Source organism: Macaca mulatta, chromosome 9 (genome assembly GCF_049350105.2).
Source record: "Macaca mulatta isolate MMU2019108-1 chromosome 9, T2T-MMU8v2.0, whole genome shotgun sequence".
NCBI lineage: Eukaryota > Metazoa > Chordata > Mammalia > Primates > Cercopithecidae > Macaca > Macaca mulatta.
The window spans coordinates 128,695,196-128,717,973 of NC_133414.1; the positions used below are offsets into that span (position 1 = coordinate 128,695,196).

The window sequence follows — 22,778 nt, forward strand, 5'->3', positions numbered from 1 at the left end:
CTGTAATCCCAACACTTTGGGAGGCTGAGGTGGGCAGATCACGAGGTCGGGAGATCGAGACCATCCTGGCTAACACGGTGAAACCCCATCTCTAGTAAAAATACAAATAATTAGCTGGGTGTGGTGGCGGGCGCCTGTAGTCCCAGCTACTAGGGAGGCTGAGGCAGGAGAATGGAGTGAACCCAGGAGGCGGAGCTTGCAGTGAGCTGAGATCATGCCACTGCACTCCAGCCTGGGTGACAGAGGGAGACTCCCTCTCAAAATAAATAAATAAATAAATAAATAAATAATTCCAGTTGTTACCGTTGTTTCAAAGCCTCACCCAGAAATGTTTCCAACTGGTGTGGAATGAATAAATTGTTCTGACAGCCTCTGAAGGAGAAGCAGCTTGAACCTCAGCCTTGCTAGAGGCTTAGTCTATTTAAATTCCCCAGAGCATTTAAACAGGAGCCAGTGCATTGGAGCAGTGTATATTGACTGATGCAGGGAGTTTCCTCATTGCCTTGGGAAAGGGTACACTCAGACCTGATGCTGTGTGCCGAAGAATAGTAACAGTGAGTGCAACAGGTGCTGCTGTCTGAATACCAGGCATGGCTTGGGTTCCTGTATTGGTTAGCTACTGCTGCATAACAAACTATCCCCAATTCAGTGGCTTAAAGCAGTAAGCATTTATCCATGCTCAGAAATCTGAGTTTGCTGGGAGGTTCTTCTGGTCTTGGCTGGATTTACTCATGCATCTGTGGTTACTGTGGGTTGAGTAGGCAGTGCCACTAATCTTGGCTGGGTCCTTTACATACTTGGGGGCCAGCTGCCTTTGAGTTGTTCAAAGATGTTGCTGTTACCCCACTTAATGACCAAATCAAGTCATACCACGTCTAGCTCAGATTCAAGAGGTGGAGAAATAAACTCCAGTTCTTGATGGAAGTAGCTGCAAGATCATATTGCAAAGGGTGTGTGTACAGGAGGAAGGGATGAAGAACTGTGATCACCTTCCCAATCCATCACCAAGTCTAGCCTGTTTTTCCATCCTGGGGAAGCCTGGAAGTGGGGAGGAAACAGGTCAGGGGCCAAAAGGGTTTTCACATTTTCTCTTTTGGCTCATTCTTTGTATCCCTCTTGTTCTACATGGTTGACATCCACTGAAGTTTGCTGATTACTAGCTCAGCACAACTGAATATTCAACACTCCTTATTTCACTCTGTACAGCCTGAATTCAAGTCTTACCTCATCACTCATCAGTTGTGTGACTTTTTAGGCAATTTACTTATCTCTCTGTGCCTCAGTTCCCACATTTATAAAGAGAGGCTTGTGGGGTTGTTTTAAGACTAATTAGGTAATACACGTAAGGTGCGTGGAATTCTGACTGTACTTGGCAAGACTTCGTAATAGTTGGCAGCTATTCTTTACGATTCCAGGATTCCTTTCCATTTTATTAAGAGGAAGGCCCTTAGGCCTGCACCCTTGCGTTTTAGTTATTCAAGATTGAGAACTTTTATACTGAGGCATATTTAACTTGGCAAGGAGAGGCACTCATGGTGTTTGCCTTGTGAGGGCTTATCTGCCTTGCTGTGTGAACTGGCTGGGCTGCTCACAGATGCACAGATCTCTGGGTATATCATGACGGCCTTACAGGGGCCAAGAATAATCTGCAGGTGTGCAACCTCCAGAGGACCTGGGGAAATTCAACAGACATGACATGGGCCTCTGGGGGCTCCTGAACCCAACTATTGAGATGATAGTGGCATAATGCAATCATTGCTATCGTTTTTAAAGTGTTGTCTTTTGGATTGGTTCATTGCATAGCAATAGATAACTGGAATAGGCAGTTAATGGGAGGATTGTGGTCAGAGGCTACTGTGGGGGCTGTTGAATTTTTCTCCAAAGCGCAGATGCCCAGTATTCCTAGTCTTTGAAAGAGAGAGAGGAAAATTGAGAGAGAGAGAAAGAGAGAGAGACAGAAAGAGAGAGAGAAGAGATTTTCTTAATCAGAGATTTCTCTTTACTTTCAACTATTTGCGGGTATTTTCATCTATTCTAAGTGAGAAATACTACCCTCTATTTTTAGGGTTTGCTGCTGTGTCCCTATTGAGACTTGTAAACTATTTGGTGATGAAATAGAAAATTGAAAAGTGGGGACCCATTCAGCTCACAAGTACATGCATAGTTATATAGGTGAAAGGTTGGTGACCTCACTCCCTGTTTTAACCAAGCATTCTGTCATCTTTCCAGACTTGTGGGAAGACTTGACAGCTATTATTAATCTTGTTTTGTGTATTCGGGCAGATTAAAGTATTAAGCGCACACAGCATGGGTTATCATCACCTGCTGTTTTCTTGAAGTAGTGTCCAAATGATAAGGCTGGAATATATATTTTTAGAAAGGCCTGGATACTCGATCCGGTGGGAGAGAACATCTGGAACATTAGACAGGGTAAGCCACCTTTGCCACTCCTTTCCCCCTGCTGTGACGTACAGGTGAGGCAAATGGTACTGAAGTCAAGGGCGTCGGTGCTCACTGCTCTGGCAATGCCTGGTGAAACTGAGTTATGTTTGAATTTATTGTAGATGCTGATCTTCTGGACAATCACACTTTTCCTGCTGGGAGCAGCCAAAGGTAAGAAACACCACTCCTGCCCCGTAGGAAGGGCTTAAACTTAAGCTCTCAGCCCTGGCCAGAGAAAGCTTTAACTGTGGCGGGGCTCCCAGCAGCTCCAGGGTACCAGAGAGAAGAGGTGGGCTGCCTGGGAGAGTAGGCTGGGCAGTTTAAGTGATACCTGTTTCTGGGGATCCCCCCAGTGGCCTACCTTCATGCTCGGGGAGCCCAAGGCCAGACATTTCTAAGTAAAGCATGAAACATCTGCCTGAGTTAACATATTGACTTATCAATGCCCATTATCACATTAGTCAAATAAATGTATCAGAAGAACTAGGAATGGGGCTTAGAACTTTCCAGTTTTGATGGTAGTTCTAAACAAAGGTACCAGTGGTGTCCCTGTGGGATTCAATAGGACTGCTACCAGGCCAGTAGGTGGGCACTGGGGTCAAGAAGAGAGTGGGAGGGTTTGCAGTAGTTTCATCCATTGTCTTCAGACTGTCCCTGAACAGAAGAGTGACCAGGCCCGAACAGCAGTGACACCCCAGAGCACACCTCGAGAGCAAATCCTTAAGCAGATTCAACCTTTCTCTGCAGGAAAAGAAGTTTGCTATGAGGACCTCGGGTGCTTTTCTGACACTGAGCCCTGGGGCGGGACAGCAATCAGGCCCCTAAAAATTCTCCCCTGGACCCCTGAGAAGATCGGCACCCGCTTCCTGCTGTACACCAATGAAAACCCAAACAATTTTCAAGTGAGACCTCTGTCATGTTAATGTCACTGTAACTGGGCACGGGGCTATGCCCACCCTGCACCTTATCTCTGTGCCCCCTTCCTCCACCATGCCCCACCCCATCCCTCAAGCTGCCCCCCAGACCTGGCTAGACCTAGACAGAGCAGGTCATTAGTAATGTTGGTTTGAATGAATGAATGGTTCACATTTGCCAGAACTTCTAGCTGCTGTGTGATTCTGGTCTGGAGCAAACAGCTTACTGTCTAACAAGAACCACAGGGAAGGTAAGAACTCAAACCACAATCCAGGCCTAGTAGAAGCAGTGATTACTCACCTGGAGAGATGGGGCAGGGAAAGGGAGATCGGGGTGGGCTTCATGGAAGAGGTGGCTTTTTGCTAAGCTTTGAAAAGTAGAGGCATTGGGACAGGCGGAGATGAGGAAGGAGAAAAACAGGCCTGTGAGGCTGGGCTGCGAAAACATGCAGCACTTCTGCATTTGTCACAGATTCTCCTCCCCTCTGAGCCATCAACAATTGAGGCATCAAATTTTCAAACAGACAGAAAGACCCGATTCATCATCCACGGCTTCATAGACAAAGGAGATGAGCGCTGGGTGATAGACATGTGCAAGGTAGGAGCCGGCTCTGATCCCTATGGCCAACTGAGGCCAACACTTCCTGCTGACATCTCTGCCTCGCTTTATGCACTCAAGAAAACTTTACATATTAGGTAACTTTATGCAATTAAAATGCTTCTCTTCACAAAAATTAAAATGCCTTTCCATGTTTCTGCACTACGTCTGCACCCTGAAGCAACCACATTCGCTATTAGAAAAATACTCCTGGCCGGGCGCGGTGGCTCAAGCCTGTAATCCCAGCACTTTGGGAGGCCGAGACGGGCGGATCACGAGGTTAGGAGATCGAGACCATCCTGGCAAACACGGTGAAACCCCGTCTCTACTAAAAAAAATACAAAAAACTAGCCGGGCGTGGTGGCGGGCGCCTGTAGTCCCAGCTACTCGGGAGGCTGAGTCAGGAGAATGGCGGGAACCCGGGGGGCGGAGCTTGCAGTGAGCTGAGATCCGGCCACTGCACTCCAGCCTGGGCGACAGAGCCAGACTCCGTCTCACAAAAAAAAAAAAAAAAAGAAAAAAAAAAAAGAAAAATACTCCTACTATCTAATTTCCGGTTAAACCAAGGCCCGATGTTTTCTGCTTCCGTTTTTAGTGAGAGTACTTTGTATCCCATAAACAAGGGACTACAGGGCTTTTTTTGTTCAAATCTTTCCCATATCCCTGAGAGGCTGACATGTGTTTCTGTGACCATTTAATTGATCTCAGCACTTTGGGAGGCCGAGGTGGGTGGATCACCTGAGGTCAGGAGTTCGAGACCAGCCTGGTGAACATAGTGAAACCCTATCTGTACTAATAATACAAAAATCAGCCTGGTGTGGTGGCAGGCGCCTGTAGTCCCAGCTAGTTGGGAGGCTGAGGCAGGAAAATTGCTTGAACCCAGGAGGCAAAGGTTGTAGTGAGCCAATATTGTGCCACTACACTCCAGCCTGGGCAACAGAGCAAGACTCCAACTCAAAAAAAAAAAAAAAAAAAAGAAAAGAAAAATAGAAAACTAAAATTGAGTTACTACAATGACAGAGTAGAAAGTGCCACCTACGTGTAATATAGGTCAGAAGGAGAGCAACAGAAGAATACACACATGTGTACACACACACGGACATGTGTGCAACTTGTGCATATGCACACAAACACACACGTGCGTGCAATATACCACAATATACCGTCATCCTTTCTCTTTATGTGGAGACTGGTTCAATAGATTTTTCTGTCATCTAAGAATTTACCTCAGGAGCCTGCCTTCCACACATACATTAATAACACCAACCGGTAATGTCAAAAGGAAAAATTACAAACCCAGAAAATTAAAGTCATTCTGCACTTGGCCTTGGTTTAGCAGGCATTTCACTCTTGGCACCTTTCCTGTCCTATCATTAATAAGCATCTTATTGATGCAGTTTATGCTCCAAATTATCCAGGCTTGTGAAAGATTCCTCAGGATAGCTTGAAAATGAATGTCCTGGCCAGGCGCCAGGGCTCATGCCTGTAATCCCAGCACTTTGAGAGGCCGAGGTGGGTGGATCACCTGAGGTCAGGAGTTGGAGACCAACCTGACCAACATGGTGAAATGCTGTCTCTACTAAAAATACAAAAATTAGCCAGGTGTGGTCGCAGGCGCCTGTAGTCCTAGTTACTCAGGAGGCTGAAGCAAGAGAATTGCTTAAACTAGGAGGCAGAGGTTGCAGTGAGCTGAGATTGCGCCACTGCACTCCAGCCTGGGTGACAAAGCGAGACTGTCTCAAAAAAGAAAAGAAAAGTCCTGAGGAGAAAACTCCCACTATCTCTGTGCAAGTGATCACACATATTAGTATACTATATGTGGAATGGTTCCAAGTGGATTTTAAATTTATAGTACCCTTTTAAATTCAAGCTGGTAATATGTACTGCCTGGCAGAACTCCTAAAGATATATCAGCTCTTTCGACATCCAGGAAGACATTTTCCTTCCAGAATTCTTCAATCTCTTTTAAATCAGTACAGTTCTATTTTTCAAATATCTACATGTGTCTTCTCCATGAAGTACTGTGTCATCGTGACTATAAAAATAGTGAAGCTTCTCTCTCACTTTCCAGCTCTGTAAACGCCCAGCAGGCTGGGGCATCGCCAAGAGCCTGAAAGGACGCCTCATAGTCAAATCCGCAAGGTCATTTTGACACTGGCCACCAGAGACTGCACCTACGCCTTTTCCTTTTCGAAACAGGACTCTTTTCATGATGCAATTGTTTTTCCCTTCCTAATCAACCTTACTGAATTTGGTTGAAGGAAATCAGAGAGTGGCCAGCTTCCAATTAATCTGCAAGCTGGAGGGGAAATCAGTTTGCCTTTCTCATAGCATTCGCCCTGAAGGATAACTCTTAATTACCAACAGGATTCCCTAATAGAGTCTAGTTTATCTCATGCCCTAGCTAGGAGAGAGAAGTGACCATTTCTGAGCCCTGGCTGGATAAGGTTTCCCCTGCTCCCATGATCTCCCCAACCCCACTATCTCCCCAATACCAGAACCTGTTCAAGGTGGAGGAGGTGAATTGCATCTGCGTGGACTGGAAGAAGGGCTCCCAAAGCACCTACACACAGGCCGCCAACAATGCGCGAGTGGTGGGCGCCCAGGTGGCCCAGATGCTCGACATCCTCTCGGTGAGTCAGCTGGCTGGGCTATGTGAGGAGGGAAGTAGTGACTGCTGGTCTCTGGTAGAGATGCAGCTGAGAGTTATGGATTAAAGAAGGAGAAAAAAAAAATTGATATCCAGATCTTACTTCTAAAACTCTGAAATTTGCCTTCATAATGACACGCCAGTGGAAGCAAAAATGAGAATTGCTAACACTTAGAAAGTGTTTTTTGTTTTTAAATCATCTTCAATTTACAGATAAAGAAAGTGAGGCCCAGAAAGTTTAACTAGTTTGCTCCCAAAGTCATAAAGCAAATGAATAGGAGAGGTGCCTTTTGATCCAGACCATCTAGCTTCAGAATTCACCCACAACAGCAGGTGGGCTCTGTTTGGGGTGAAACACAGCATGGCCATAGAGAGCCACAGAGAGCCAACGGACAGTACGTGCAATTGGCATGTGTCAACTACTGGCCTGGTGGTGTGGGTGCTGTTGATGTTGGGGAATTCCTTCTGCCACAATCATTTCACTTATTTCTTCCTACACTGTTTCATTTTAGCTAACTCTTTCAGTCTTTAATTCTTTAAGTTTCTAATCCTTTGTGACTATTTTCTGTACTAGGTAATGACGAGAGCCATTTCTCTTAGAGCTAAAGGGTCTACAAAATAACCAACTTCTGCACTCCTGCAGAAATCAAAACCCATGGTATTTGTACAAGAAGTATGGGAGACCAATAAATGAAGTGCCTTTGGGTGAATGTCTCTGAGATCAACACGTGCAAATACCTCATAGCTCTATTTGATTGGCTCGTTCACCAGTTTTTTTGGAGCACAATGTCAGGAGTGTGTGAGGAAGTAAAAAAGACACATGAGGTCCCAGACCGTCAAGGAGCTTGCAGTGAAGACTTGTAATGCCAGCAGAGTGTGATCTATTAGTGGGTTCTGATGGGGAGGGTAGGAGCTTTGCAGGAACACATAGAAGGCAGCTAATCCACACTGACGGGGCAGGGAAAGGGATTAAGGAGGTCTCCCCTCCCAAGGAAGAGACGTCTAAATTGAGAGCTGAAGGCTAGTCTGTTGATGTTAGCTGGCAAGTGCTTGGGGGATAGACAACAACAGGAAGAGAAGAACGAACCAGGCCCAGAGGTGAGAGGCTATGATGTAATCGAGGGTCTGAAAGTTCAACAAAGGGTTTGGCTGAAGAGTCTAGAAAAATAGATGATGAGTTAGGAAACCTCTGAGGCCTTCAAAATGAGTTTGGGCTTGATCCTGAGGGCAATGAGAGGCATGGAAGTTTTTCAGCAGAGGAGTAATATCCATCAGGCTGGCATTTTAGAAAAACTACAGCAAAAAAAAAAAAAATGTCCTGAAAATACAATCCCCCCTCTCCAGACAGAGTACAGCTATCCACCTTCCAAAGTTCACCTCATCGGCCACAGCCTGGGAGCCCACGTGGCTGGAGAGGCAGGGAGCAAGACTCCGGGCCTGAGCAGGATTACAGGTAAGGCCCCAGGGGCAGGGCCCCAGTTTTGTCCCCAGAAACCCCAGAATGAGGTCTAAAGAATGCAGCCCAGTTCAGAGCTCCCCTGAAGGAGACTGCCCCCTTGGCTGTGAGAGAGCTGCTTGGAGCCTACACAGAACATTTTAGGGAGCCCCCCAAGAAGCTCATGTGCCACCTTCATGGCAAGGGAAGGGTGATTTTGTTCCTCTTTGCTTCTTCCACCTCTGTCCTAGCGCCTCCTTTCTAAGTCCCAGTTTTCTGGTGGTGTTGGTTTCTCAGCAGGACTGGGCACCCAGGAAAACGCACAGTGAGACTAGTATCAACATAAGCGAAACATAATCAAGGAGGGTCTATATTGCCAAGTCTTTCTCTCTTCTCTTTGGAATCAAGGGCAGAATAGAATCTAAAAATTGTTTCCTACTGCTTCTACTGGTGGAAGAAACCCAGTCGCCGTTATGGCCAAAAGCATTCTTTTAACCCAGTCAAAGCATTTGAATTATAACAGCAACAAGATATATCTACATAATATGATGGTGATCATAATAATAATGTTATTATAATTATTATAGTAAGCATAGATTAAGTGCCTGCTTATCCCAAATATTGCACAAAAATTTATATTTTCTCATATAATTCTCAGAACTGAAGAAAAAGGCTCAGGGATGCAAATAACTTGCCCAAAGCCACACAACCCGTCAGTGGGAGAACCCAGATCCAGACCTAGTTTTGCTGATGTTTGGTTCAAGCAACTCTTTATAAGAAATCTGTCTGTTATTTTCAGCTGGCAACTACATTCATGTCCTGTTTATCAGCTGCTCTAACCAAGCCTTCAAAAACTATTAACAAATCCAAGATCCCTGCTAAGAAGGAAAATTGTCAAAAATAAGAATTATTAATATCTTACGTATACACCCATGAGTATACATCAGGCACTGTGCTAAGTGCTACATAGCAACTCATTTAATCCATAACAACCATATCAAACAGATGCCATTATCACCCCATTTTGTAAAATGAAAAACCTGAAGCACAAAATGGTAGAGTGACATGCTCAAGGTCATGCGTCTTGCCCCAAAAGCAGCTGAGTAGGAATTTGGAGCCGGGCAACCTAGACCCAGAACCTGTGTTCTTAACTATGATACCACATTGCTTCACCCCTTTCTTTCTACAAACTTGAGGAGAGAAAGGATGTTGAAGAAGAAAGATACACAAGGAAATGGGAGACTCTGGTGTGGAAAAAATCCTTGCTTAAACAAAACCTAAATTTCTTTGCTCATCTGCCCTCCTCTATCCATGCCACTGGGAACCCCTTTGTAATGAACCACATTCAGACTCTGTGTCCTCATATTTAGCACCCACGGTCATGGCACTGCACAACTCCGGGGCATGGTACCCCTTGATTTGGGTAGTGCATAGCCTGGGCAGCTGTACACCTTGGTGCTGCTGACATCTACAGTCAGGTCTATTGTTCTGCAGTGCTGATCATCTCTTTTAGGGTTGGATCCTGTAGAAGCAAGTTTTGAAGGTACTCCTGAAGAGGTGCGACTAGATCCCTCTGATGCTGACTTTGTTGATGTGATTCACACGGATGCAGCTCCCCTGATCCCATTCTTGGGTGAGGCCCACAATGCTCCAGCTGTGAGCATGCATGACTGTGTTTTAAGCATGAAAGTCCTGCATAACAGAAAGCTCATTGCTGTTCTAAACATTTCAGGTTTTGGAACAAATCAACAGATGGGCCATCTTGACTTCTTCCCTAACGGAGGAGAGAACATGCCGGGATGCAAGAAGAATGCCCTGTCTCAGATTGTGGATCTAGATGGCATCTGGGCAGGTAAAGTCGTGGTGGGGTGAGGGGAACAGGGCGGGTGCTTTCCTGGAGCGACCAATACCTTTGTATAGCAAATCTTAAGAATAAAAATGAAACTGTCTTTAAAAATATACAATTCCCTCTTCTGAGGATTATTTCGGAAAAAATGTAGCTACATAGTATTTGTTATATCTCAGCTTTACTGCTTTTGTGCTTCCTTAAAACATTGCTGTGGATGTCCTGGCACATACAAGCAACAAAGAATTATAAAACTGTCACTTAAAGCTATGACTCCATAGAGCCAGGAAATAGCATAAGAGCAAACATCCTGACTGTAACTAAGAGACTTTTGCTACAAATTCTCTCTCGGGAATCAGTGATAAGGTTCAAAATGATGTAATCAGCTCCCCTTCAGTAGCTAGAATGAGAATATTCCCAATAGTTCCCACAGCAAGCCTATTTGCACAATGAGAGCCATTGCTCACCTATGTTGAGTAGGAATGAGGAGCAGTCACAGTTAAGGAAGGTGAGATGGGAGACTGTTATTGGACGTGGTTATTCTTTATTGTTGATCTAGCGCACTTGGGAAGAAAGGGCATCCTGCAGACACAGCTCTGACTCTGTATCTAATGAGGCCAAAAGGACAATGGACAGGTGAACTTTTCATCCAGACTTATCATGTGGCACCACACAGGAAAAAACCCTTAGTAGTCTGACCAAATGTAATGAGTAAAGATTTTTATTGAATTTCATCAAAATGGCTTGGCATATATGGATGCCATCAAAGCAAATATTAAGAATGAAGACAGGCCGGGCATGATGGCTCGTGCTATAATCCCAGCACTTTGGGAGGCAAAGGCAGGCAGATCATTTGAGGTCAGGAGTTTGAGACCAGCTTGGCCAACATGGTAAAAACCCATCTCCACTAAAAATACAAAACTTAGCCAGGCGTGGTGGTGTGTGCCTGCAATCCCAGCTACTCGAGAGGCTGAGGTATTAGAATCATTTGAACCCAGGAGGCAAAGTTTGCAGTGAGCCAAGACCATGCCATTGCACCACAACCTGGGCAACAAGAGTGAAACTCCATCTCAAAAAATAATAATAATAATTTTTTAAAATGAGGACATAAGCAGTTTGTCTGTCACAGCCTCGTGAGGGGCTGCATGCATAGGGCAGCTGAAACTCTTCATCAGTAATGGCCCAGCAAGCTCAGGCCAGGTCTAGAAGGTGCAATGTAACATTTGTCACTTGGAAGGAGTTGCAGGGAGCCAAGAAAGGTTGCAAGGAAAATCAAGACACTATGAGAGTGAAGCTCATACAAAGCCACCTAAAGTTATACAGTCCTTGTTTTTATTTGTATAACTGCTGCATGGAAATGTCCTCACATTGGCTTGGTCATGTCACATCTAGTCATGTCTTTGAGGACCTCCAGCATGGTGCCTGGGACATGAGATGGCACAAAGGTTGGAGGGATGGGCTCAAGACCAGATGGGCATGGGTTTAATTACCAGCTTTCCCACCTATTAGCTAAACTGTAAATCTGAGCCTATACTCTGTAGTTCTTTCTGTAAAATAGGGATGAGATGATAATGTATAAATAGGAATGATATAGTACCCACCTCCTAGGAAGACTGAGGATTACATGGACAAGGCATGTAAAGTGATCAGAACGTTGCCTGGTACACATAAATCACCCTCTATATGTTAATTGTCATTATTGTGGCTGAATTTTGGATTTATCTTAAGTTTCTGAAAGTATGGTCCTACTTTGGAACCATCTCATTTGGAGAGAGAGGCAGAGAAGCTGTTTCAGCCCCCCAACCACCTGTTCAGGCTTCCTTATTTGTTTTCCCAGGAACCCGAGATTTTGTGGCTTGCAATCACCTAAGAAGCTACAAGTATTACTTGGAAAGCATCCTCGACCCCGATGGGTTTGCTGCATACCCCTGCACTTCCTACAAGTCCTTTGAGTCTGTAAGCTATTGTCCTGCCTCCAGCAATGGGCATCACCCCACTATGGGACTGTTGTCCTGCTGTGTTTGGGATTTGCAATGCCTTCTCACTACATGTTTTGCATTATCCCTCAGAGTTCATGGTCCTGTGGAGTGGAAGAGGAAAAAACGTAAACAACTTTAGGCAGGAGGTGGCTAAAATTTTCGATGAAATGAGTCATGTGGCAGAGGAAAACTGGGAAATCAGAGAGAAAGAGCAGTCAATTCAATGATACAGAGAGGCTTCCTGCAGGAGGCGACCTCTGAATCTGGCTTAAAAATGAGAGAGTTTAGAAAACACAGGAATGCACATTTCTGGCACGGGCAGGGCAAGAGTAGAAGAATGTACAGAGAATAATTCACACCAGAGAGAAAGCAAGGTGGATGCTGGAGTCCTACATGCCAGACTGGCAACAAGGGGAGAGATGGAAGAATGACAGGCTAGAGACTGCCTATTCTGGCTCACGAGAGCCAGTGTGAGTATCCCTTCCCAACTCCACATTCAGAGACATCATGTTGGTAGCCTGAAATTGGCCATAGTCAGAGTATTTACACCACTGAAATTGGTAGGCACTGCAATCCAGGGTTTTTGTCCCAGAGAGTTGGCTGCTTATCATTCACCACCTCACCATTTAATGGAAGGTATAATTGATCTAACCTAGGTCCTGGGCATCAGTACTTTTTAAAGCTCCTCAAATAATTCTAATGTGTTGTGCCTAAAAGTTGGGAACCCTGATCCAGATGAAGGTAACTTAGAGATCATCTGCCCCAACCCCCTTGCTGTCACAAAGGAGAACGCTTAGGCTGTAGGAAAATTGAGTGTCTGCTCCCTCAGATGTATCAATCATACAAATACAAATTCTCCTTACAGTCCCATCTATCTCTTCTCATTAGGACAAGTGCTTCCCCTGTCCGGATCAAGGATGCCCACAGATGGGTCACTATGCTGATAAATTTGCTGGCAGGACAAGTGAAGAGCAGCAGAAATTCTTCTTGAACACAGGAGAGGCTAGCAATTTTGCTCGTAAGTTGCACTTTGACTACCTGCCCATGTAAAGGAAGTATATAGTTTCTGTTACAAATGAGGGGCTTGCTTTCAACCTGAAATATTTGTGCATACATTTTGATTATCTTAGAAAGGGACACATTCACCCAAACTATCCCAGTTACAAGTCAACTGAGGATTTAGAAAGAGTGTGCATTTCTTCCATTCTATTTCTGTGGCATGAAATGAGAGCAAGCCCTTGTATTTCTCTGGCATGAAATGAGAGCAAGCAAACAGTATAATTAATAGGATGAGGCCAATTTGCACATCCTTGTGACCAGCTACCCTGAATTTTTACCACTCCACAGTTCATTGTTTCTTTCCTTTTTAAGGCCGCATCAGACATACCTGTTCTTCTCTTCATTCAGCAAAGATGTCATTGGTACCAGCTCTTTGCTGGGCTGTGTCCCTTAAGAAGCTCAGCTCCATACTGTGATTTCCCCTCTGTCTATGCATCCCTGATGCCCAGGGGCTGCCTTGCTGGTGGAGTGCAGGTGGGAATCAGGGAGAAGGATGGTTTCTCTCTAAAACCAGCTGAATGAACTAAGACAATGGACTAAGACACAGGGTAGAGACTGGGCATATTTGGACCACTTAGTACCAACTTGCCCTATGACAGTTCCATAGGAGGTGGCCCAGTAAAGACAGAGGTTATATATTCATATAAATATATAACACATCTTACATAGTTTTTAAAGTCAGAGTTATTGAGGTATAATTTATATTCGGCAAAATGCACGCTTTTTAACATACACGTCTATGAGTTTGGACAAATGAATAGTTGTGTAACCACCTCCAAATCAAGATACAGAACATTTCTATCACCATATATATCAGTCTGTATTTTTTTGTAAGAAGACATTGGTTAATCAATCCTTCCACTGATGTTGTGATACATGAAATACTTGCCAATATTTCAACAACAAATTAAACACTCAAAAATCATGTATTCATTCCTCAATCAAAAATTATTTATGGGCCACAGACTATGCTAGACACTGAGGATGCGGGGACAAACAAGACACTCCTCTTATGAAATCAATAATCCAGCTGAAGAGAGAAACTGAGCAAGCAACTACAAACGTGTTGGGATTGGTGGCTGTTGCCATGACATTATGGGACAGGGAACCTGGCCCTGACCAGAAGGAGGGTCAGGGACAAGGTCTCTGAATATATGAAAGATGAATAGGAGTTAGGCAAGAATCATGTGTGTGTATATTAATGTACATCTGTGCACATGTGTGGGTGTATGCATGCATGCGTGAGTGTGTTTATGTGTGCATGTACCTTTGTGTGTATGCATGTGTTTATATATGTATGCATGTGTGTCTGTACGTTTATGTATATGTGGGTGCATGTGTGTGTATTCGTATGTGGGTGTCTATGTGTATGTGTGTGGTTATATGTGTGTAGGTTTGTGTGTGTGTGCACATACACATGCATGTTTGTGTAGATGTACTTGTGTGTGTGCACGCACATGCGTATGTTTGTGTAGATGTACTTGTGTGTGTGCACGCACATGCGTATGTTTTTGTAGATGTACCTGTGTGTGTGCACGCACATGCGTAGGTTTGTGTAGATGTACCTGTGTGTGTGCACGCACATGCGTAGGTTTGTGTAGATGTACCTGTGTGTGTGCACGCACATGCGTAGGTTTGTGTAGATGTACCTGTGTGTGTGCACGCACATGCGTAGGTTTGTGTAGATGTACCTGTGTGTGTGCACGCACATGCGTAGGTTTGTGTAGATGTACCTGTGTGTGTGCACGCACATGCGTAGGTTTGTGTGGATGTACTTGTGTGTGTGCACGCACATGCGTAGGTTTGTGTGGATGTACTTGTGTGTGTGCACGCACATGCGTAGGTTTGTGTAGATGTACTTGTGTGTGTGCACGCACATGCGTAGGTTTGTGTAGATGTACTTGTGTGTGTGCACGCACATGCGTAGGTTTGTGTAGATGTACTTGTGTGTGTGCACGCACATGCGTAGGTTTGTGTAGATGTACTTGTGTGTGTGCACGCACATGCGTATGTTTGTGTAGATGTATTTGTGTGTGTGCACGCACATGCATATGTTTGTGCATATGCATTTGTATTTGTGTGTGTGTGTGCATGCAGGCCCTGGGACAGCACTTCAGGTAGAAGCCTAAGTGACAACTGCTCATGCACCTAGTCTGTGCTAGAGACTGCCCAGGGCCCTGGGGAGCAAAGATGAAACACAGTCCCCGCCCTCGGGGTGGTTGCCAGGCTGCACTCCTGAGCTACCTTCCCAAATGTGGAGACAAGCCCCTATTCCCTCTCTCTTCACCTTAACTCACTGTACTGTCATTCTGGGGCAGAGCTGGCCAATAGAACTTTCTGCAATGAGGGGCATATTCTGTGTAGCCATTAGCCTTATGTGGCAATTTAACATTTGCAACACAGCTAATGAGTTTGAGAAACTAAATTTGTAATTGTATTTAATTTGGATTTAAATGTAAGCAGCCACATGTGGCTAGTGACCTCCTCACTGGGCAATGCAGTTCTAGAGGGGGATATTGCTGAATATATACTTCTCCTTAAGGCCTTGTTTGATTTGTAGATTAATAAGTAGAATTTCTTATACTTTGGCTGGGCGTGATGGCTCATGCCTGTATTCTCAGCACTTTGGGAGGCTGACACGGGTGGATCACTTGAGGTCAGGAGTTGGAGACCAGCCTGACCAACATGGTGAAACTCTGTCTCTGCTAAAAATACAAAAATTAGCCAGGTGTGGTGTTGCGTGCCTGTAGTCCCAGCTACTAGGGAGGCTGAGGCATGAGAATCACTTGAACCGGAGAGGCAGAGGTTGCAGTGAGCCAAGATTACACCACTGCACTAGAGCCTGGGTTACAGAGTGAGACTCCATCTCAAAAAAAAAAATAATAATTTTGTTAAAAATAATTTCTTATGCTTTGATGCCTCAGAGTAAGAGAAGGAGACAAGTCTGGGATGTAGGCTACCTAATTTGTATGTGAATAAATTGAACTCTTCCATCTCCTGTGCAGGCTGGAGATATGGGGTTTCCATCACACTGTCTGGAAGAACAGCCACTGGTCAGATCAAAGTTGCTTTGTTTGGAAATAAGGGAAACACTCAGCAGTACAGTATCTTCAGGTAATTTGCCATTTTAATACTACGTCTCATTTGATGATATACACAGTCTTCAAACCACACACTTAATTTGAACACTTATCATCTCTTCATATGTCAATGGTTTATAATTATAGTCATGTAACATATAACAACATTTTAGTTGATGGACAACATACACAAGAGTTGCTCTATAAGTTTGTAATACCATATTTTTACTGTACTTTTTCTATGTTTGGGTGTTTAGATACACAAACACTTACCACTGTATTCCAATCATCTACAGAACTCAATACAGTAATGTGTAGTACAGGTTTGTAACCTAGGAGCAATAGGCTGTACCATACAGCCTAGGTATGTAGTAGGCTGTGCCATCTACGTTTGTGTGAGTACATGCTATGATGTCCACACAATGATTAAATCACGTAAGGACACATTTCTCAGAACATATCTCCATTGTTAAGCAACGCAGGACTATATGACTTTATGACTGAAGTTAATTGCAGACTTCTGCTAATATTTTTTCTTTTCTGCTATAAACCTAGGCATTTCGTTCTTTCTCTCTCTCTCTTTTTTTTTTTTTTAAGAAAGAGTCTTGCTCTGTCACCTAGGCTGGAGTGCAGTGGCACAATCTTGGTTCACTGCAACCTCCGCCTCCCGGGTTCAAGAAATTCTCGTGCCTCAGTCTCCCAAGTAGCTGAGATTACGGGCATGGGCCACCACACCTGGCTGATTTTTGTATTTTTAGTAGAGAGGGAGTTTCGCCATGTTGGCCAGGCTGGTCTTGAACTTCTGACCTCAAGTGATCTGCCCACCTTGGCCTCCCAAAATGCTGGGATTATGGGTGTGAACCACCACGCCTGGCCTCTTTCTCTCGTAATAGATGTTTTTTCTTAAACGTAAATCTAATATTACTTCAGATATCCTGTTTTCTGATTAGTACAATAACACATGCTTATTGTGCCATACCATGTGGCTAATTTGTTACTGTACAAATAATTCTTCCAAAAATATAAAATGATATGCAGGAATTCTGTTTTATTTTCTATAAGAAAGCATTCAATTTTAAAACTTGAGTTTTGAAAACCATAGTTTGAACAGTGCTTGCATATTGCTGGCTTTTCCATGTCTCCATCCTTTATTTGGAAATTAATTCAGAAAAATAATCTTGTTAATCTAGAATAGAAAACAGCAGCCTGGCATTGTATGGTCATTAGAACTCATTTCCATGAACAGGGATGTTTATGTTTCTCTATTTCAAGGGGGATTCTCACACCAGGCTCAACCCACTCCTATGAGTTTGATGCAAAGCTGGATGTTGGAACAATTGAGAAAGTCAAGTTTCTTTGGAATAACAATGTGATAAATCCAACCCTCCCCAAAGTGGGTGCTGCCAAGATCACTGTGCAAAAGGGAGAAGAGAAGACCGTGTATGTATCTTTGTTGGCTGGTGCTGAAAAATGTTTGCAGAGATTCATGTTATAATGAAAACCCACCCCAGAAAGTTACGCATAGTTAAGCAAGAAAAGTCAAGAAAATTTACTCATCTGTGGCCCCTTCTCCCCAAACAAGCAACTGACAAAGAGCATAAAACGTTTCTGTTGGGTGCACCTTATTGGGTGTTCTCAGCACCGCCTGTGGGAATACAGAAGATAAGACTGTACTTTCAAGGTAAAATGAGAAAATATAAGAAAGAGAACAAGAAATCCTTTTGAAGGGTACAAGTTTATAAGTATGGGCCAGTGAATAGCTATACTTGAAAGAAGAGAAGACCAATCACATTTCAGGATAATAAGACGGAAAATAAATCGGTTTTAGGAAAAGATGGAGAATTTTATATAGGACAAGAAAGCACGAGGGTTGCAATACTTGTGAGATCCTGACCTGTGGTCTCCCTGGCTTTGGGCCTGAATAAGCACAGGGCCGTGGGTAGGAAAAAGGGACAGCTGGAGGAAAAGTTGGAGTGGTGACCTGAGAGGGCAGAGCGACTGTCTCAAACCTCAGATTCCAGGTCTGGTCAGTAGAACACGTGGCTTTGTGGGAAGGAGATCCTGGTCTCTCAGCCACCGATGGTCTTGAAGTTTGGGGTTAGGTGGAGTCACCGAGGTCAGGTCCCAGAGACTGTCACTCCCCCAGGTGGGGAGGGTGGGGTGGCAGAGTAGAACGGGCGCTGACTCCACATCTGGATCTCCTCGGACTGGATGACCCAGTGAGGTTCTCCCTATCCCCACAAGGCAAGGAGAACAAAGAGGCTGGCCCTGCCAGGTGGTCGGTGGAACCAGGAGGCTTTATAAGCTAGAGCATAGTATAGAGGAGACTGGGCCAGGCTGGCGGGGAGCCCTGTGCAGGCTGGAGGTGCAGCCAAATCCTTTCCTCCCTGACCCCATCGGAGGATTCTCAGCCTCTAAAATTCAGCTCCCCAAGGCCTCATTAGCAAGCATCCCATGGTCTGAATCCTGGGACTGTGTGGTTACAAACATGTCAGGTGGTGGCATCACTGGAATCTTAAAAATGAGAGGTGTTCCCAGTCGGGCGTGGTGGCTCACGCCTGTAATCCCAGCACTTTGGGAGGCCGAGGCGGGTGGATCTCCTGAGGTCGGGAGTTCGAGACCAGCCTGACCAACATGAAGAAACCCTGTCTCTACTAAAAATACAAAAATTAGCCGGGCGTGGTGGCACATGCCTGTAATCCCAGCTATTCGGGAGGGTGAGGCAGGAGAATCGCTTGAACCTGAGAGGCGGAGGTTGCAGTGAGCCAAGATTGCACCATTGCACTGCAGCCTGGGTGACAAGAGGGAAACGCCGTCTCACAAATAAATAAATAAATAAATATGAGAGGTGTTCCCAGGAGATGACTTGCTCACAGGTAAGACATACGAGGCCAAATCAGCCAAGGCATTGCATCTTCTAGGTTTTCTGAGGAAAGGCTGAGGTTTTCTGAACTTTCCGCAAATCGAACAGAACGTACTTAAGGCTACACCTGAGGCCCTGTCCCCATCAGCTGTCATCTGCATTCTAGTGGCTGAGTGCAGCTCCCCTTGCTGTCTGCTCCAGAGACTCTTTCTTAAGAGCAGCTGGATATAAGACATCAGGTTTTTAAACAGAGGAAAGTCAAAACCAGCTTTAAATCTCTCAAACTAGCTTGGTGAATAAAAACATTGAATTAGTTGAATTACTCAAAAGTTTTCCTGTTATGAAAATGGCCAGTAACATTTAATAATAATAATAATAATAATAATAATAATAAAGAAGCTAAAGAAAATCAAGATTTTGGTCCAAGCTCTTTTCAGAATCCCCTCATATTTTTTAGTAACCTCATTGGGGTTTCAATTCCTACTAAGGAACCTGCCAGACTAGGATTCCCTCCAATGACACAGTATCCAAAGAGAAAGGCAGCCCTCCCCCTCTTTATTTCTCCCTGTCCCCCTCTCTTTCTTTATTAAGTACCTATTGTAAATGTACCCTTGCAAATGACTTTATTAAGTACCTATTGTATGGCCTGGCAAATAGTAAGGGATGAAAAGACAAAGCCTACACTCAAGTTGCTTACAGTTTAGCTATTGAGAAAAATCAGACTTATGGTTCACAGGAAAGGTCAAAAGACCAAATAAAGAACTCCCAGGAGAGGCTCAGAAAGATAGTGGCCAAGTAGGAAAGCAGAGGGCCCCGGGGAGGCTGTGATGGAAGGAAGGGCAGCTCTCAGGATGAGGGAGGGAGGAGGAGGGAGGAAAGGCACAGGGGCAGGGCAACAGGTCCAGGTGCATGAGGGGTGACAGGGCCTAAGTGCAGGGAATATGATCGGAGGCCTCTGATGCCAGGTTAGGGCTTCTGGGAAGAAAAAATGAAACACAGAAGAGAAGGTGGGAAGGGGCCAAGGAATACAAGTGAGGAAATGGGGCAAAGCTTCCAAGCTCACAGGTGGTTAGGCCTGAGAGAAGTCCAAGCTCACAGGTGGCTAGGCCTGAGAGAACCGCAATAATAACTGCTTACATCTGCATTGTTTTGTGTTAATTATAAGACTTTTTACATTTACCATCATGGGATGTTGCGTTCTTATCATGGAACTCTCAACAGTCATGAGAGGGAGCCCTCTTCCACAAATGAAGGGGGCTGCCTTTCTCTCTCTCTTTTTTTTTTTTTTTTCCTGAAATGGAGTCTCGCTCTGTTGTCCAGACTAGAGTACAAGTGGCGTGATCTCAGCTCACTGTAATCTCCACCTCCCAGGTTCAAGAGATTCTTGTGCCTCAGACTCCTGAGTAGCTGGGATTACAGGCATGCACCACCACGCCTGGCTAATTTTTGTATTTTTAGTAGAGACGGGGTCTCACCATGTTGGCCAGGCTGGTCTCAAACTCCTGGCTTCGAGTGATCAACCTGCCTCGCCCTCCCAAAGTGCGGGGATTACAGGCGTGAGCCACCACACCAGGCCTTGCCTTTCTCTTTTGATACTGTGTCATTGGAGGGAATCTTAGTGGGCACGTTCTTTAGTAGGAATTAATACCCCAATAAAGTTATTAAAAAATATGAGGGGATTCTGAGAAGAGCTTGGACCAAAATCTTGATTTTCTTTAGCTTCCCAGTTATTACATCCTTCCTCAGAATCCTCAGATAACTAGCCCCAAAGCATTCAAACATGGGAGGGCAAGGTCATGAGGAGCTCCAGGGAGGAACGCCAGGTCCCCCGACTCCAGAGCTGGAAGACAAGCTCAAGGAAGGCTTGAAGTGTGATCCTGAAAATACAGCCTCTGGCATCAGATGGACCTGTTTTTGCATCTTTGTTATTCTGCTGATTAATGGAGAGCCCTCTGTGTCTCAGTTTCCTCTCCTGTAATGTAGAACTAATAATCAGACCCCCTCACACATGTGTGGTGAGGATCAAGTTTGCGCAAGTGAATTATGCCCCATAATTGGCCGCAGATGAGAAGGGCTCAGGGCGTGTTGGCCGCTGTCCCGTTCCGAGAGTGACTGGAGGACAGCATCCCTCTGTAAGCCAGGCTGCTGAGCCTATGGTGGCCGCCAGGCACCTGTGGGAACAAGGGAGTGAGAGTCCCTTCCTTCGGAGGCCACCGTCCTGTGTGACACTCCAGAACCATAGCAGACCTTGTCCTAGAGCCTCCAGGCAGCAAGCACTGCAGGTGCTGGTTGCAGCTCCAGTCCTAGGGCCCCCTCGGGCCTCCTGAATCATTCCTCAGCTGTGACTTGGGCTTAACCCCTTAAGAAAAAAAAACAAAAACAAAAACAGCAACACCTGGCTTTTGCTAAGGTGACCCCCAAACGCTTACAAAGCTTCCCTTTCTCCCCAGGTACAACTTCTGTAGTGAAGACACGGTGCGGGAAGATACGCTGCTCACCCTCACGCCCTGCTACGTGGCGTAAGCTCCGTAGCTTACGTGGCTGCTGCGTTCATGCCAATAAAATCCACTGGTGCATCTGTATGCTCTGAGTCTGTCTCCTGCTGCGGCCGCCTCCCGGGGATACATTAGGGAATGGAACGTTTGCAAATGTCCCGAGCACGTCCCCATACCTGGGTTTCTCCCCATTGACTTTGGGTCACACAGTCTCCCTGGCTCCTGTGCCTGGGTGGACTGTCTTCTCCGTGCCTGAGCTCGTGGCGATGGACTGAACTCCGGAGCCTCAGTTCCAGGGGCACCAGCCTTTAGCCCCGCCCCTCATTTCACAGGGAGGAAACTGAGGCCCAGAGGGGCAGGTAGCTGTTCAGACTCACAGGGTGACCCGCTGTCCCCGTCAGGCCGGAGGGCCGGGCCCCGGACCCCTCTTTCACGGACCCTCCCTGACTCACCGAGACCACCCCGAGGGATCGCGGCAGGCCCGGGAGGACGAGCCTCTCTGAGGAGGTAGATTTGAGGGTGAGGGGATCCCTCGTTGGCCCTGGCTGCTGGGGAGGTGCCCAGAGGCGGGCACAGGTGCAGGGTGCTCCCGGGCTTCCGTCCCGCTCCCCTGGGTCGGGGCTGCCTAGCGGGCGCCTAAGCACGGAGCGGCGCGGAGGCAGGGCCCAGGGCGGGCCCTGCTGAAACGGGCTTTTCCATCAGCCAATCGGCTGGGACCCCGAGGAGCCCCCAGCCAATCTGGCAAACCCATGGGCCCAACCCACACAGACCTGGGAGGAGCGGGCGTTCTTCCAGGCGGCATTTCTGGCCTGCGGTGTCCCAGGTCACTACTGCCCCCAGGGAGTCTCCCCGTGGTTCACCAAGCCCTGCATCCCACCCCTGCAGTCCTGGTGCCGACTTCTGTTTCTAACCTCCCTGGCCACGTCAAGCTATCATTGAACTTAAGACTTGAATGCGAGTGGGCTTCGATTGTCCCTCCAAAGCAGGGTCGTGGCGAGGATCAAAGGAGCGACCTTAGGAAGGGGCCTCACAGGACAGGGTGCAAGGCGAGTGCTCGATAAACCGCGGTGATGACGAGGGTGATAAAGACGGCGGCGGCCAGGGACACGCAGCCCTTGGGTAGTGGCACCAAGTTCGGAGACAACCGAACCCTCTGGTTCTCTGTCAGTTTCAGCAGCATCCTCAGTGAACCCACATCCCAGACAAGGCTGCACTGTGTTGGCGAAGAGCTCAATTAATGGAACGTCGATTCGCCAAACACTTATCAAACACCAGCTCTGTGCCCACCTCTGTGCCAGGCATTGGCAGGAGAGGAAAGCAGAAGACATGTGCCTTCAAGCAGTGCTGGGTGTTAGGGAGGCTGCCCCTGAAAAAAGCACTGTGATGCTGCCTGCTAGGCACAAAAAGCAGCAAGGTA

At 46.0% G+C, this 22,778-nt stretch overlaps 1 protein-coding gene across 1 annotated transcript; it reads left to right on the plus strand.

Moving 5' to 3' along the window:
* The first annotated feature begins 2,323 nt into the window (after positions 1-2,323).
* PNLIPRP1 (pancreatic lipase related protein 1) lies at positions 2,324-21,448 on the plus strand. Its single transcript, XM_028826904.2, has 13 exons — positions 2,324-2,430; positions 2,565-2,613; positions 3,190-3,344; positions 3,829-3,954; positions 6,453-6,587; positions 7,949-8,057; positions 9,553-9,672; positions 9,772-9,891; positions 11,723-11,841; positions 12,753-12,882; positions 15,929-16,037; positions 17,276-17,443; positions 21,317-21,448. Exons 1-13 carry the CDS (start codon positions 2,350-2,352, stop codon positions 21,387-21,389), a joined length of 1,494 nt encoding a protein of 497 aa, XP_028682737.2. The 5' UTR covers positions 2,324-2,349; the 3' UTR covers positions 21,390-21,448.
* The last annotated feature ends 1,330 nt before the right edge of the window (positions 21,449-22,778 follow it).

Coding starts and splice junctions, on each gene's coding strand:
- PNLIPRP1 (XM_028826904.2), top strand. CDS start 2,350: ATGATAAGGCTGGAATATATATTTTTAGAAAGGCCTGGATACTCGATC. Junction 2,614..3,189: donor CCTGCTGGGAGCAGCCAAAG/GTAAGAAACACC, acceptor CTTTCTCTGCAG/GAAAAGAAGTTTGCTATGAG. Junction 8,058..9,552: donor GGGCCTGAGCAGGATTACAG/GTAAGGCCCCAG, acceptor CATCTCTTTTAG/GGTTGGATCCTGTAGAAGCA.